This window comes from Balaenoptera physalus, assembly GCF_965194825.1.
Source record: "Balaenoptera physalus genome assembly, chromosome: 1".
In the NCBI taxonomy this organism is placed as follows: domain Eukaryota; kingdom Metazoa; phylum Chordata; class Mammalia; order Artiodactyla; family Balaenopteridae; genus Balaenoptera; species Balaenoptera physalus.
The window spans coordinates 46,629,309-46,646,507 of NC_138882.1; the positions used below are offsets into that span (position 1 = coordinate 46,629,309).

The window sequence follows — 17,199 nt, forward strand, 5'->3', positions numbered from 1 at the left end:
TTTGGGATTAACAGAGACACACTACTATACATAAAATAGATAATCAACGAGGACTGACTGTATAGCACAGGGAACTGTATTCAGTATCTTATAGTAACCTATGATGGGAAAGAATCTGAAAAAGAATATATATATATGTAACTGAATCACTTTGCTGTACATCTGAAACTAACACAACATTGTAAATCAACTATACTTCAATAAAAAAATTTTTTTCTTAAGATTAAAAAAAAAAAAGAAAAAGGGGCTGGGATTGGTGGCTCCTGCCTTGAAATCTCCACAGCACAGGTCCGGTTTCAGGTGCATTTGGATCCACGGCTCCAGTGATATCAGAACTCAGTTTGTTCTTTCTTCCATCTCAAATCTTTGCCTTCATTCAGCCTGACTTCCCTAACAGGCCACAATCTCCATTGTCAGGCTCCTTCAGAGTCCTCCACAGTAACAAAATGGTGGTGGTGTCCTGTCCTCACCTCCTCGCAGAGCTTTCCTGTCAGCCCCTCTTGCAAGGCCAGAAGCTCACACTGATTGGATTGAATCAGGTCATGTGACTGACCCTGACCCAATCACTGCAGCCAGGAAACTATAAGAGCTTTTCTCGCTGCCCCTGGGACAAACCCTAACACTCACTCTGATTGGACATGCTGAGGTCATGTGACCTTCCCTGACCCAATCACTGCAGCTAAAACATAGCCAGTGGCAAGTGTAATAGCCTTTCTTCCTTTTGGTCCTGGAGCAAGTCCTGATGCTCTCTCTGACAGAGGCTTCCAGTGCAAAACATAGTTTTTGAATAAATGGCTCTTACTCGTTGACATAGTGTGGGAATTTCTATCTCTGAGTATATTTGTCTATTTCTAATATTCCTGATATTTTCCAAAAATCCAAATGAGGAAAAAATTCCACTCATTTATGCCTTTCCTTTCCCAGGCCTATCAGAGAGGAGCTCCCCCTAAAAGCCGAATTCTTCCAGCTGGTGGCAAGGTGTTAACCTCAGAAGATGAATATGGTTTATTATCTGATCGGCATTTCCCAGACCCCATTGGTGAGTTGCTGAGCATTCCTTCCCAAGACAAAATTCCTAAACATGTTTTGTTTAGCTAGATCAGTGCTTCTCAAGGGGAGGGGTGATGATTTCACTCTCCAGGGACAGTTGGCTGTGTCTGGAGACATTTTTGGTTGTCACAACTTGGGAGGATCGTGCTACAGGCATTTAATGGGTAGAGGCCAGTGATGCTTGCTAAGCAACCCCTGACAATGAAGAATTATCTGGCATTAAATATCAGTAGTTGCCAAGATTGAGAAACCCTGGGCTAGACACACATTCTCCATAGGCAAATGGAAGATATAATTTCTCTAATTCAGGTAAACATTGTAACAATTCTGTTACTTTAAATCATATTTGGTAATACACAAGTCAGTCACTGTGCTTCTAGCACATGGAAAATATACCATTGGTCAGGCATCTTGAAGCTTTGGAATATATTGCAAGCTTTACACAAGACAGCAGAAATAAATATGTAGGGCCCAGTCTGTGAAATGTATAATCCCATCTTTCAGTAAGACCTGTCAGAGAATATTATTTTTCTAATTTTAGGATGATATGCAATAAAATATCCTAAATCAACAAAACATTTTTAACAAGCATTACAGTGACTCATAGCTACTGTGTAAAAAAGCATTGCATTAATTAACATATCTTTAATAATAGCTGAATGCTGCCGTGGAAAGAGCATTGAACTGAGAATTTGAAGGCTGGATTTTTATCTAGTTCTATCTGTGACGCTTATCAAGCATTTTCCCTAGCTATTGCTGAACCTCTCTGATTTCTGTTTCTCCCAGTTCTAGGCCCTTGAAATTGAAAATCTAGAAGGATAGTACCGGCTCTAACATACTCTGATTCTCATTCATTTCACTTTTTCCATGTAGAGAGTGTGTTGGATAATATTCAGATGAAATAGAGCATTTCATAGAGATTCATGAACTGTGGATAATGTAATAACACCATCTGGCTTTGTGTAAATCACACTGCACAGTAATTACTTAGTTTCTTGAAGAGAGCCCTGGTTCTTATTAATAGGTATAATCATTTCACTGGAATTTATGGGGAAAATATAAAATTATTTTATCAATTGTTATTTCAGTGCAGAATGCTTAGCATAGTGTTTTTAATGACACTGTTATAGGATTAGTACATGAACCATAAACCTAGATTAACAAACTCTTACTAAGTAATTCAAGCTAAAACAACACTTTATGTACACTATACATATTATTATATTTTAACATCTAATTACGTGTTATCTTGGCTTTGGAGCGACCACTTAGAAATGGGGATGCCAACACACTGACTCTTTAGAACCACTTCAAAAGAACTTTCCAATGAAATCAGTCAGAACTGACAATATGTTTATTGATTTATTGATGAAATATATCAGAAGGAATGAAAAGGAATAAAAAACACAAGGCCTGTGTGACTAGTGCCATTTGGCCCAGGGCTTCAGACTGGACATTTCAAAGACTTTTTAAATTGTATGTTGTGCCCTTCTCAGTTTTAAAAATAGAATATTCTACAGTAGATCATTTGTGATATCCTTATAACTCAACTCAGAAAAAATGCAGACTAATGGTATCTGGAAAATTGTTGTAGAATGTTAAATGAGTGATAACAAGAGGCTAGCTAATAGAAATGAATTTTATGGGGCTTACTAAGGCTTTTTTAAATATAAGTGGTGAATGTTGCTTTTAATTGTTTGTACAAAATTGTGACATATTGGAAAGGGCAAGGAGAGTGTTTTCACAAAACTGTGTTAACAGGAATCACAATGTTAACAGCAGTGTGATTCTAATTTTATTGGAAAGAATAAAGGCACAATAAAGATGGGAGAAATTAACCTCACTAGAGGTAAAGCACCGGAGGTTTATCAATATAGGTCTTCTTAACCTAGTGGTAAGACGGGAATAAAGACACAGACCTACTAGAGAATGGACTTGAGGATATGGGGAGAGGGAAGGGTAAGCTGTGACAAAGTGAGAGAGTGGCATGGACATATATACACTACCAAATGTAAAATAGATAGCTACTGGGAAGCAGCCGCATAGCACAGGGAGATCAGCTCGGTGCTTTGTGACCACCTAGAGGGGTGGGATAGGGAGGGTGGGAGGGAGACGCAAGAGGGAGGAGATATGCGGATACATGTATATGTATAGCTGATTCACTTTGTTATAAAGCAGAAACTAACACAGCATTGTAAAGCAATTATACTCCAATAAAGATGTTAAAAATATATATATATAGGTCTTCTTTACACAGTAGTGTGCTAAGATGATGTTCAAAAATGGTCCCATGTTTTGCTAAAATGATTCCCTTGTTTGGCATTTTATTAGCTAGAATCTACTTTGTTGCACACAACAAAAAGCTCAAATTAAATACATGCTTTTATTTTCTTGCTAAAAATATTTGGATATTAGCAGTACAGGCTGGTGTGGCAGTTCCATAAATGTCAGGGACTCTTTTTAGCTTTCTGCCCCTTTATCTCTGGGTTGTGGCCCAGATTTACATAGTCCAAGGTGGCTGCTGGAACTCCAGCCATGGCTTTCTCATTCCAGACAGGAGGAAGGAGAAAAGATGAGGAGGCAGGCACATTCCCTCTCCTTAAGGATGCTTCTAGGAAGTCTCACTGCCACTTCAGGTTACATTTCATTGGCCAAAACTTAGTGGCTGTGACACACCAAACTGCAATGGAGGCTGGAAATGTAGTCTTTATTGTATGCAGGCACTTGCTCAACTAAAAAATCAGGGGTTTTATTACTGAAAAAGAGGAGAGAATAGAGATGTGTTACAACTAAGAGGTCTCTACTACAGCATTCAATCATTTATTCATTTGTTGTCATTCATGTGTTGATTCATTCTTATGTTATCACGTGCCAGGCATTTTGCTAGGGACTGGTGGGCCAAAGTTTGTGCTCCCAGTGCAGTTGACTCTGTTACCTTCAGAAACAGAATTCCAGTGTATGCCCCAGGAAATCTATTCTTTATCGAAGCCAATCTTGATTTATTCATTTGCCAGTAGCAAGACTCAGTTCTGGAGCTTTCCTTATGGTTATGAGCCATTTCTTGGTATGCCCAGTGCTTTCAGTTGCCTCTTACTGGGTCCCTCTTCCCTTGCTTTCCTTGAGATTGTGCCCATTATGTAGGCTGAGAGCACAGAACTCATTTTTTCTTCTGCTTGTTTTCCGTGACTCTGGAAATAAGCTGGGGCTCATTTAACCGAGTGCAATATCATAGAATTGGAATGCATGGAGGGGAGTCAAGTTGAGACAGGGGATCTGAATGATAATGGGTTAACATGAGTTTCTTGGAATTGATTTTGAGGGAAGAGGTGAAAGTCCCATTGTTTAAGGCTTTTAAAATTTCCTAGGACAACACAGCACGTTTATTCATTCAGCAAACCGTAGTAGAACATCTACTAGGTCCCATGGCTCTGCTATGGGCTGAGCATACAAAGATAAGTAAGGTGAGGCCTCCATCCTCTAGGAGCTCCGGGGCAGTGGTTCTGCTTCCCAGGGAAAATTATTTGGCTGGGGAGGCTTATCTCACTTTATGTCTCTCACTCTGAGTGTGGGTACCAGACACGAAAACAGATCATTACATTATTTTGGGAGAACAAGGTAGGGAGCACTCAGGTCTGTCTCTGGTGGCAGAGGGTGCTGCCAACAAAGGCACCCCAGAGGAGGTGGCTTTTGAACTGACTTTTGAAGGACGAATGAGAGTTTTCTATGCAAAAGCATGGTGGAAAGGAAGGAGGAAAAGGAAATATGAATTGCAGAAGCAATATGCAAAGTCACGGGAAGAATGATGACACCTCAGGAGAGTAGAGATGAGAAGGGAGCAGAAAGCAGCACAGAACAGGGTAAATACCGACACTTAAAGAGGGAGATGGGGAGAAGGGGCAGAGGAACCAATAAAGCTGAAAAGGGGAAACAGTTTTTAAAAAGCATGAAGGACACGAGGAGAGAGGTGCCCCCTGGAAGTCAAGAGAATGTTTTCAAAAGAAGGGGTAATTGACAGCAACAGATATTTCCAATCGGGTCGAGAGGGTGGGTAATGAAGAAGCCGTAGGCCGGCAGTCAGGATGACATTAGTAACAGGCAATTTGGTTTTGGGACTGGTGGGGCAGGAACAAGACTAGGGTGAGAATAGGGGTTGATGGCATCAAAGCAGCAAATGCTAGTGTAGCAGTGACAAGGAGGCGGGAGAGAGTGCAGGGCAGAGAGCAGACCTGGTGGGATGGGAGCCTGGGGGAGAGTAGGGTGAGTGCCTGACAGGTAGACGCGTCAACTGCCGAGGACTGAGGACCGGTAGGGAGGAGTGAGCTCTGTTTGTGGCTCATTCCTGGTGAGGAAATTGAGATAGATGATGTCTGATGGCCTTGGTTGTCCCTGTGGATAGGAGGTGAGGCCACCTGCTGGAGTGAGACAGGTGAAGCTGAACTCTTCTTTTCCCCCACCCTGTGAAGACATCTCACACCACCTTTCCATCACATTGGCTGCCCCCCAGCCAGAAACAAACCTTCACAGCCTGAAATAAATATTTTAAATGAGAGATACACGTTTTAAAACATCTTTGCGTTTTCCATGTTTCTTCAGCGTCCAGTGAGAAGGAGAACACGCAGCCCTTTGTGGTCCTGCCCAAGGAATTCCCGGTGTACCTGTGGCAGCCATTCCTCAGACATGGCTACTTCTGCTTCCAGGATGCCGCTGACCAGAAGAAGTTCAGTGCCCTCCTGAGTGACTGCATCAGACATCTAAATCATGGTATGGCACGGCTGCCCTCTGGTCCCCGGTTAGGCTGCCTTTTCTCAGTTGGTCTGGTCAGTCGTCTGTTAGAATGATTCCTAGAAAGAGCCACGGATGGTGCTGCCTCTGGAAGGAGAGGGAAATCGAACGAAGTGAGGGTTTTGTACACAAAGAGCGTGGCCAGCTTGCTGGTTGTTTAGTCAGGGCAGGGAAGCCTCAGCGCAACAGGACGTGGAGTAGGTATGTGATGGCGCATGTAGACAGAGCACCATATTCATGCATATAATTTTGAGTATAATTCCTCCTCTTCCTTTTTCCTGATTTTTAAAGATCTCAGCGACAGCAAGAATGTACCAATTGTCCCTGGCAAAATCCTAGTCCTTATGACATTTCTTGTTTATTTTCACCTTGATTTCTGAAGAAGTTACTCAAAACTTTAGGGCACATAAGAATCGCCTGGAAAACTTGCTAAACAGATTTTTTTTTTTGGATCCACCTTCAGATATACTGATACTGGGGCCCTGATTTTGGTTTTCTAACAAACTGCCAAGGGATGCTGATGCTGTTAGCCCATGGACCACACTTGGAGTTGCATTGCTTCAGACCATGTTGCCTCTACGTACCGATTTAATTACTATTGGGTCCATAATAAAAAAGATTTCTCATTCCAGTAGGTGATGTTTTTGATAAATTGATGTGAATGCTGGTTTTTCTGGACTCTGCAAAACCTTCAGGTACAGATAATTGAGCTCTTTGTCATTTGGCAGTTGGAAAGGTAACCAGTCAAATGTTATTGAGGACTTACTCTGTGCCAACCTATAAAGGTATTAGGAACAGAGTAATGAGCCATGCAAAGTACCCCTCTTTGGGGTCTACATTCAAACAGGAAAGAGGGGCAAACACATGTACAAATTCACAAGATAACTTGATAGTTATCAAAGCTATGTGTTACAGAGTAACTAGAGGTTACTACGTAGGGAAGAAGGGAGAAGGCTTGTCAGGGGAGGCCTTTCTGGGCAGGTGACATTTGAGTTGAGTCACCTCATCCATCTGTGCCTTTACTGTATTTCCTAATAATTTCATTGTGCATTTACTTTAAAGTTCTGAGGTTTCCCTGAGAGTGTCAGTGCCACTGAGCAAAAGTCACTCGTGATGCATCTCAGTCTGTTCTTGATTTTAGCTTGTGTAATGATAGAAGGCTAATGGAAAAAGATAATGTCACTCTATTTTGCTCTAGCAACCCTGACCAACGTTCATCATAATATTGGCTCATAACTCATTAGGGACTTTATAAAAATGATAACCTTATTAATATCTTGCCTTGTGGTTTTGATGTTTTAGAGACAAAGAATTCCCCAGCACTGCCTGCACCATCTAACTCATACACTTACACCTCTGTGGGCAGGGCCTTGGTCTAGTATGAACATGCATTTGGCACTAAACACAAGAACCATGAAGTTTCGCTAAGCAGAGAATGTTCTCCACCCAGCCAGAAGGGACTGGCTTCATTCCCCCTTCCGTGTACATAATAGGAATTTCTCTAGGGAGTTTTTGGAAGTTATGTAGCCTGCATTTAGAGTCCATTTATGGAAGATTTCAGTCGATTTAAAACCCCACTCTGCTCTCCAGTATGTTATCAAAGGCACTGAGATAATGGGGTCTAGTCACATTGCCCTGGTTCTGTGTCACATTCCTCTGTCCAGAAACCTCACTTTGTGCAGACTTAATGTGATTTGGCATAGCTTCCAGTGGCTACAGTCAGAACCAGAGACCATCAGAACATTGTAGGGAACTGTCTTTGACTGTCATGGGCCAATGAGCTCATGGGTCTCTCCTTTCTCGCCTCTATTTCTTTGTTTTTGACGGCACAATCTACCACCCACCTTTACTGTGTCACGTTTTTTTTTTTTTTTTGGTTTCAATCTCTGCCTGTTATTCATTGTGGGATCTTGACTAAACCAGTAAGAGGTTTCACAAACTCCCAGTTAACCATGATTGTTTCCATAATAACCAGAAGAGTTTAGAAATAGGTGTAAAATTAGCGCTGTGATAAGGGCCAGAAACCCTGAGGGGGCTTTGGAGAGGCTGCTGACTTCCATCCCCAGGCTACCAGAGCCAGGGCTGTATGCCTTTTTCATTGCCCCATTGGCTCTCAGGCCAGCATGCGCCGCCGTTGACAACTAGGTCCAAGATATTCTAGCAGCTGATGCTGGGCCGCTATTGATCTGTCCATTCACAAGTCCTCAGGATCTTTTTTCCCCACTTTTATTAAGATATCATTGACGTATAACATTGTATTAGTTTAAGGTGTACAACATAATGATTTAATGTATGATCATTGCAAAGTGATGAGCACAATAAGTTTAGTTAACCTATCACCTCACGTAGTTAACAAAAGTTTTTTCTTACGATGAGATCCTTTAAGCTCTACTCTCTTAGCAACTTTTCATATACAGTACAGTATTGTTAACGATAGTCACCATGCTGTACATTACAACCTGTGACTTAATTTATCCTATAACTGGAAGTTTGACCCCTTTAACCCATACTCCCCCCACCTCCTCTGGCAACGACCAATCTGTTCTCTGTTTCTGTGAGTCCGTTTTTTTACGATTCCACGTATAAGTGAGATCGTACAGTATTTGTTTTTCTCTGTCTGACTTATTTCACTTAGCATAATGCCCTTAAGGGATCTTTCAGGGAAGATCATCTTATTGCCTTCATGGTAAGTTCTGCCAACGATTTCTGTTACTTGGGGTTCCCAGGTGCTCAAATCCCACCACACAGCCCAGGCCACTTGCCCCAGGAGTTCTGGGTTCAAATCGGTCTAGGTATCCTTGTCCATTCATTCTGAAGCTGGAACCACTTCTCCTGTTCCTCCTTATGGAATGGGTTTTTTCCTATTTAACCCTGACAAAGGGCTTAATTACACCCTGATCTTGGACAATAAGGCTATATCCTGAGGTAGGTAAGGGCAAGTAGAGGGCTCTCTGCTCCTCCTTCCTTCAAGTGACAGATCTTCCTCTGGGTGCCTCAAAGATGATTTACACTCATAAGGGGCATAGAGGGGTGTGTGTGTGTGTGTGTGTGTGTGTGTGTGTGTGTATTGTTTTTGGCACCCCTTCACTGAGCAGGCATAAGAAAACTCCACAAGATTAATCTTTAGCAACACACTGGACTAAATATCAAGCCCATTGTGTGCGGGAGAGGGGGAATTTCCCCTTCCCCTCCTTGGTCCTTTTGGCTGGCAATTAAAATGACACAAGGCAGGTTAACAGGAGAAAAATCAAATTTATTACATGCAGATGGGGAATTCACTTAAGTATGAAGAATTTCAAAGACAGCAAGGCACGGTGAGGTTTATATATATTCTGGACCAAGGAGAAGGAACTGGGGGTCTGAGGCTTATTTTTCCTTGAGGGAAAGTAAGATAATTCACAGGAAGATAGAAAGAGTTAATGTTTGCTGGGCCATCCAGAGACAGTGGGACACAGAGAAGCCTTTGATCAAACAGCTTTGCTAGGCTTCTCCGTGTCTACCAGTCCTAATTTCAATACTTTATTACAGTTATCTGTGGTGATAGCTTCTTCCTGGGACAGTCCTCCTACCTTAAATTCTTTTAGGCAGTAAAGGGGTAGTTCAGAGGCTCTTCCTGAGTCTTTTGGGCTTTGATTGTTTTCAGCTCAAAATAATCCTCATGCTAGAGTAGCACGACTTGGGGTAGCCTGCCCTCAACCCCATCAAGTGCCGTGTACCTAGAGCAGCTGCTGTCCTCTGTCCTTTTGGAATCTTACTGCAGCCCCCTGTCCCTGATGGGAGAAGTCCAGGGTTCTAAATGTCCACTTCTACAAAAAATGGGACTTATCTAAAGCCAAAATGTTCTAAGACAGTCCTGTTGTCCAAAATTCAGTCCTATTCAGAATTGTAGTTTGCAAAATGTGGTTCTTGTAGTTACAGGGATATAACTAAAACTATTAACACATATAGAAGACTGTATACATGCAATGCGGAATAATGATCATTATCAATGTGAATCTGTCCTTCCAGCTCAGGATAATCATTCCTTGGCATAAGAATTTTCAGGAAGGGGAAAAAGTGTTCCTGGCAGGAAAAATAGGATATGTTGGGGCCAGGAAGAGAGTCAGAGCATGGACTGTTAGAGGAACTGAACGAATTTCATGTGGCTGGTGCTTAGAGAGGAGAGAGATGCCAAGCAAGCATGGAGAGATGGGCAGGAGGCAGACTATAAAGGGCTCTGTGGAGCATGAGGGGGTTTGCACTTTATTCTAGCATCAATAGGAAACCATTAAAGGGTTTTAAGCAGATAAGCAACTCAAACATATTTTCATTTTAGAAAGGTCACACGTACTGGCTGCTGTGTGGGCAGTGGATGGGAGGGTAGCTGCTGGGATGCCAGGAGGCCAACTTAGGAAGTTTTGGCAGGCAACAGATGCTGGTAGCTTGCACCAAAGAGGTGACGATGGAAATGGCAAGAGGTGGCTAAATAAGAGAGATATCCAGGAAGTAGAATCAACAGAACTTAAGGATAGATCATGTGTGGAGTGAGGCAGTGGGAGAACCCAAGGAAGAGGCCCAGGTTTCTGCCGTTCTTTGAGATGGGAACCTTGTGTGAAGAGGAGCAGCCTCCAGGGAAAGGAAACGACGTGTTCAGTGTTGCAGATGTTGAGCTGGAGAAGTCTAGGGACATCCAGGTGAGGGAGTCTCAGAGACGGATGCCTGGACAAGGCTGGAGGGCAGGAGCACAGTCTGGAGCAGAGACAGATGGGAAGTCAGCAACCTGTCTGTGGTCATGGCATTGGCTGAGGGCCTGGCATCCGGTACAGGCTCTGTACATATGTCCACCCTCCATCCTCATGTATAGTTGCAAATATGCCCATGTGGGAGAAGCATGGGGCATGTGCATTGAAGCAGATTAAAGATGTTTGTATCCAAAATCTGTAAGCATTAATGTAAAATAGGTTGGTGACTTTGTGTTAAACACTAACTTCACTCACTACATGGGCCTATGATTTTACTGTTGAATATTTAAACAACATGTTCACTAGGAATACAAAGTCTGTGTGAAATTCAGTAAATCAGGGTCTCTGACTCACCCTCTCCATAGAGATAATACTCAAATGCCAGTGTCTCTTCTGTATTTTATTTCAAGTTCATTGCTACCAATCTGTTTTGGGACTCCTAAAAAACATTCCCAGAGGCTTTTAGTTGATCTTACTTTTCCCAATTACTGCCACCTCCTTCCATGTGTAACAGTCAGATAAATCATATTTAAACACAATTTTTGATTAAAATCCTTCAATGGCACTGCCATTTTCAAAAAGATGAAAATTCCAAAGAGACTGGCTATTGTGTGCCTGATTTCCTACTATTTTCAAGTACAAGCCTCCTCTCCCCCAACCTTGCTACCCTACCCCACCCACCTGCTTTTAATGAAAGTTTTACCTAGACATTTTTGGCCTTCTCATACACCTGAAACACCCACTCCTCACCTATTCGAATTCTCTCTTATTTCCTTAAGAACAAGCCTCAGTCTGACCCCTGCCATGAAGGCCACAGGGATAACTTCACTAGTGCCTATTATCTGTTCCACTGATTGGATGCTCACGACAGTCTGCCTTACATTATTCATTTTCATGTCTAGTTGTCCTGTTTCTCCAACTCTATTGCAAATTCCTGAAGGGGAATCTTGTATCATCTTTTGTGTCCCTCTGTAGTGCTCAGACAGATATCTTGTGTTTCATAAAATGGTTCGAAGACACTAATGAACTAATAACTTAGTACTAAAGTAAAGCTGATTTCAGAATTTAAGTGTGATTTTAGAGATGACAATTATAACTGTGGTTTGGCCTAATTCATAAACACACTGGCATGAGTAAGGGAAAGAATTGTCAATACAAAGCGTAAAGGATTTGAGGAATAAAGGAGTCACATGTCAGGCATCCATCACCAGAAGAAGGTGATTCTGGAATGAAGGTGGAATGATGGCAAAGTTTTGTTCAGCAGTACTCTGCTAGCTTGAAGGACAGTCAGGACTGCCACTAAGCAAACCCCAGTGGTTCCCATCATCATGAACACTAAGAAATAGGGCACAGTAGAACATCTGGGAAGCATAAGGGCACGTGCATTGGAAAAGATACTATAAAAAAACACATCTTTCTTGATGAAGAGAACACAATCATGTAAAGACACTTTGCAAACTTCTGCTTTAACTTGGACTAGTTCAATCACCTATGACATTTATGTTATTCAAGGGTGCATGTGATGGAGTGAGTTAGGCTGAATGTGGAGCTATAATAGATGGTTAAACTTTGGAATTGGTTGCTGTCAGGGTTGTATGCCTTGAGCTCTTATCCCAGAAATCCCATGTCAAATCAAATGCCTTTATTAGATTGGAGTTTGACACTTACACGTTTTAGGTGTTCAATTAATGCTGCTGAATTAAATAGAATTTTATTTATTTATTTTATTTTTGGCTGCATTGGGTCTTCGTTGCTGCACACGGGCTTTTCTCCGGTTGCAGTGAGTGGGGCTACTCTTTGTTGCAGTGCGCAGGCTTCTCATTTTGGTGGCTTCTCTTGTTGCGGAGCACGGACTCTAGGCGTGCGGGTTTCAGTAGTTGTGGCACATGGGCTCTAGAGCTCAGGCTGAGTAGTTGTGGCACACGGGCGTAGTTGCTCTGCGGCATGTGAGATCTTCCCGGACCAGGGCTCGAACCCGTGTCTCCTGAACTGACAGGCAGAATCTTAACCACTGCACCACCAGGGAAGCCCCTAAATTGAATTTTAAAACAGAAAAGTGTTGGACTTCCCTGGTGGCACAGTGGTTAAGAATCTGCCTGCCAATGCAGGGGACACGGGTTCGAGCCCTGGTCTGGGAAGACTCCACATGCCGCGGAGCAACTAAGCCCATGTGCCATGACTGGTGAAGCCTGCATGCCACAACTACTGAAGCCTGTGTGCCTAGAGCCCGTGCTCCACAACAAGAGAAACCACCACAATGAGAAGCCCACGCACCACAACGAAGAGTAGCCCCCACTCGCCACAACTAGAGAAAGCCCCCGCTCAGCAACGAAGACCCAACGCAGCCAAAAAATAAATAAATAAATGAAGTCAAAAAAAAAAAAAAAAAAAAGCCAGAAAAGGGCCGTATGATTCAAATTAGCTAGAGCAAATCCTTTTTGGTGTGTTTATTTGAACACCCATTACCATTTATGAAACAAGTTTATTACTTGAGGGATTAAGTGTCTGATGTGGGCATCAATAAATTTTAACTGAAAATATTCAATGAATTTTCTTTTGTAATATATGAAAACATATTTCTGAATGTATGGCACATACTTATATTTATATACACATGCATATCTATGAATTAGAAAATGCTAACAGTGCTTGGGCTCTTTTGGACACTTTACTGCAAATGAATAATGTTTGACGGGACATAGATAAACAAATACAATTTTTGTAAACATCTATTTGAATGCTTTTACTTATAAAAGGTATTTCATAGTGTACGTTTGTTTCAATGCATTAAAACCTCTATGCATTGTAAACAAAAATGTTTGCTAATTACTGTTTAATAAATAACTAGATACCAATTTCTAGTTTTCATAAACTGTCCCAAACAAACATTTTTAAAAGGATTTTCTCTGCTTGGAGATTAGTCTCTCTTTGAGTTTAGTGTATACTCTGTGCCTCACACAGGTAATACTCGACACATTATAAATATGTGACGTATATGAATATGTCATTTTTTCTTAGGAAGTGATCATTTTCCCCTTTCTGACCCTTTTTTACTGTTCATAAAACTCTAAATTTGGAAGATATCTTAGTGAATGCCTACTCTATCTCCTTAGAGTTTATTTATGATAAGGCTCAGATAGTAACTTACTTGCCCAAGGTCCCAGCTAGTCAGTGGTAGAGGACCAGTTGTCCTGACACCTAGTCCTTGACTTCTGTTTCAGTTATACATTACAATGTTGTCTTTTCAACATTACTTTTTAAAAGAATTTTTCATCTTTTGGTCAATTAAAGCACATTACTATTAAATCAAGTTACTCTTGTGATACGTTTGCATGATCTAAAGTGAAGCAAACCTGTACCATTCATTGGAGGTCATCTGAGACTTGGGATATGTCTGTTTTTTTCATAAGTAGCAACATCTGATAACTTGGTATTTTGTCCACCAGGTAAACATGACTATATTTTTTAGTTTAGATATGCTCAGGAAATAAAATATTTGGTAATGTAGCTGTTTACTGGTTAAATTTTGTGTAGTATAAAATACAAGCTATCATATAGAGCCTGAACCAAGATGGCAGAGTAGAAGGACTTGCTCTCACTCCCCCTTGTGAGAACACCAGAATCACAACTAGCTGTTGGACAATCATCGACAGGAAGACACTGGAACTCACCAAAAAACATACCCCACATCCAAAGACAAAGGAGAAGCCACAATGAGACAGTAGGAGGGGTGCAATCACAGTAAAATCAAATCCTTAACTGCTGGGTGGATGACTCACAGACTGGAGAACACTTATAACATAGAAGTCCACCCACTGGAGTGAAGGTTCTGAGCCCCACGTCAGGCTTCCCAACCTGGGGGTCCGGCAATGGGAGGAGGAATTCCTAGAGAATCAGACTTTGAAGGCTAGTGGGATTTGATTGCAGGACTTCGACAGGACTGGGAGAAACAGAGACTCCACTCTTGAAGGACACACACAAAGTAGTGTGCGCATCGGGACCCAGGGGAAGGAGCAGTGACCCCAGGGAAGACTGAACCAGACCTACCTGCTAGTGTTGGAGTGTCTCCTGCAGAGGCGGGGGTGGCTGTGGCTCACTGTGGGGACAAGGACACTGGCAGCAGAAGTTCTGGGAAGTACTCCTTGGCGTGAGCCCTCCCAGAGCCAGCCATTAGCCCCACCAAAGAGCCCAGATAGGCTCCAGTGTTGGGTCGCCTCAGGCCAAACAACCAACAGGGAGGGAACCCAGCCCCACCCATCAGCACTCAAGAGGATTAAAGTTTTACTGAGCTCTCAGTAGAGCAACAGTCAGCTCTACCCACCACCAGTCCCTCCCATCAGGAAACTTGCACAAGCTTCTTAGATAGCCTCATCCACCAGAGGGCAGACAGCAGAAGCAAGAAGAACTAAAATCCTGTAGCCTGCGGAACAAAAACCACATTCAAAGAAAGATAGACAAGATGAAAAGGCAGAGGGCTATGTACCAGAGGAAGGAACAAGATAAAACGCCAGAAAAACAACTAAATGAAGTGGAGATAGGCAACCTTTCAGCAAAAGGATTCAGAATAATGATAGTTAAGATGATCCAAGACCTCAGAAAAAGAATGGAGGCAAAGATTGAGAAGATGCAAGAAATGTTTAACAAAGACCTAGAAGAATTAAAGAACAAACAAATAGAGATGAACAATATAATAACTGAAATGAAAACTACACTAGAAGGAATCAATAGCAGAATAACTGAGGCAGAAGAACAGATAAGTGACCTGGAAGACAGAATGGTGGGATTCACTGCTGTGGAACAGAATAAAGAAAAAAGGATGAAAAGAAATGAAGACAGCCTAAGAGACCTCTGGGATAACATTAAACACAACAACATTCGCATTATAGGGGTCCCAGAAGGAGAAGAGAGAGAGAAAGGACCAGAGAAAATATTTGAAGAGATTATAGTTGAAAACTTCCCTAACATGGGAAAGGAAATAGCCACTCAAGTCCAGGAAGCACAGAGATTCCCATACAGGGTAAACCCAAGGAGAAACACGCCGAGACACATGGTAATCAAATTGGCAAAAATTAAAGACAAAGAAAAATTATTGAAAGCAGCAAGGGAAAAATGACAAATAACATAGAAAGGAACTCCCATAAGGTTAACAGCTGATTTCTCAACAGAAACTCTACAAGCCAGAAGCGAGTGGCATGATATACTTAAAGTGATGAAAGGGAAGAACCTACAACCAAGATTACTCTACCCAGCAAGGATCTCATTCAGATTCGATGGAGAAATCTAAAGCTTTACAGACAAGCAAAAGCTAAGAGAATTCAGCACCACCAAACCAGCTCTACAACAAATGCTAAAGGAACTTCTCTAAGTGGGAAACACAAGAGAAGAAAAGGACCTACAAAAACAAACCCAAAACAATTAAGAAAATGGTCATAAGAACATACATATCAATAATTACCTTAAACGTGAATGGATTACATGCTCCAACCAAAAGACACAGGCTTGCTGAATGGATACAAAAACAAGACCCATATATACGCTGTCTACAAGAGACCCACTTCAGACTTAGGGACACATACAGACTGAAAGTGAGGGGATGGAAAAAGATATTCCATGCAAATGGAAATCAAAAGAAAGCTGGAGTAGCAATAGTTATATCAGATACAATAGACTTTAAAATAAAGAATGTTACAAGAGACAAGGAAGGACACTACATAATGATCAACAGATCAATCCAGGAAAAAGATATAACAATTATAAATATATATGCACCCAACATAGGAGCACCTCAATACATAAAGCAACTGCTAACAGCTATAAAAGAGGAAATCGACAGTAACACAATAATAGTGGGGGACTTTAACACCTCACTTACACCAATGGACAGATCATCCAAAATGAAAATAAATAAGGAAACAGAAGCTTTACATGACACAATAGACCAGATAGATTTAATTGATATTTATAGGATATTCCATCCATAAACAGCAGATTACACTTTCTTGTCAAGTGCGCACAGAACATTCTCCAGGATAGATCACATCTTGGGTCACAAATCAAGCCTCAGTAAATTTAAGAAAATTGAAATCATATCTAGCGTCTTTTCTGACCACAACGCTATGAGATTAGAAGTGAATTACAGGGAAAAAACCATAAAAAACACAAACACATGGAGACTAAATAATACGTTACTAAATAACCAAGAGATCACTGAAGAAATCAAAGAGGAAATAGAAAAATACCTAATGACAAATGACAATGAAAACACAATGATCCAAAACCTATGAGATGCAGCAAAAGCAGTTCTAAGAGGGAAGTTTATAGCTATACAAGCTGACCTCAAGAAACAAGAAAAATCTCAAATAAACAATCTAACCTTACACCTAAAGGAACTAGAGAAAGAAGAACAAACAAAACCCAAAGTTAACAGAAGGAAATAAATCATAAAGATCAGAGCAGAAATAAATGAAATAGAAACGAAGAAAACAATAGCAAAGATCAAGAAAACTAAAAGCTGGTTCTTTCAGAAGGTAAACAAAATTGATAAACCATTAGCCAAACTCATCAAGAAAAAGAGGGAGAGGACTCAAATCAATAAAATTAGAAATGAAAAAGGAGAAGTTACAACAGACAGTGCAGAAATACAAAG

General features: G+C 41.4%; 1 protein-coding gene across 2 annotated transcripts in view; it reads left to right on the forward strand.

The window, feature by feature from the left end:
• The window catches only part of NIBAN1 (niban apoptosis regulator 1), a 169,007-nt gene that overhangs the window by 75,654 nt on the left and 76,154 nt on the right, over positions 1-17,199 (forward strand). For both annotated transcript variants that reach the window (XR_014266764.1, XM_082472817.1), the window contains exons 4-5: positions 925-1,039; positions 5,644-5,811. Coding sequence is in view for 1 of the 2 variants with exons in the window: in XM_082472817.1 (XP_082328943.1) it covers positions 925-1,039; positions 5,644-5,811 (283 nt within the window). In the remaining variant the exon portion in view is untranslated. The remainder of the gene's footprint in view (positions 1-924; positions 1,040-5,643; positions 5,812-17,199) is intronic.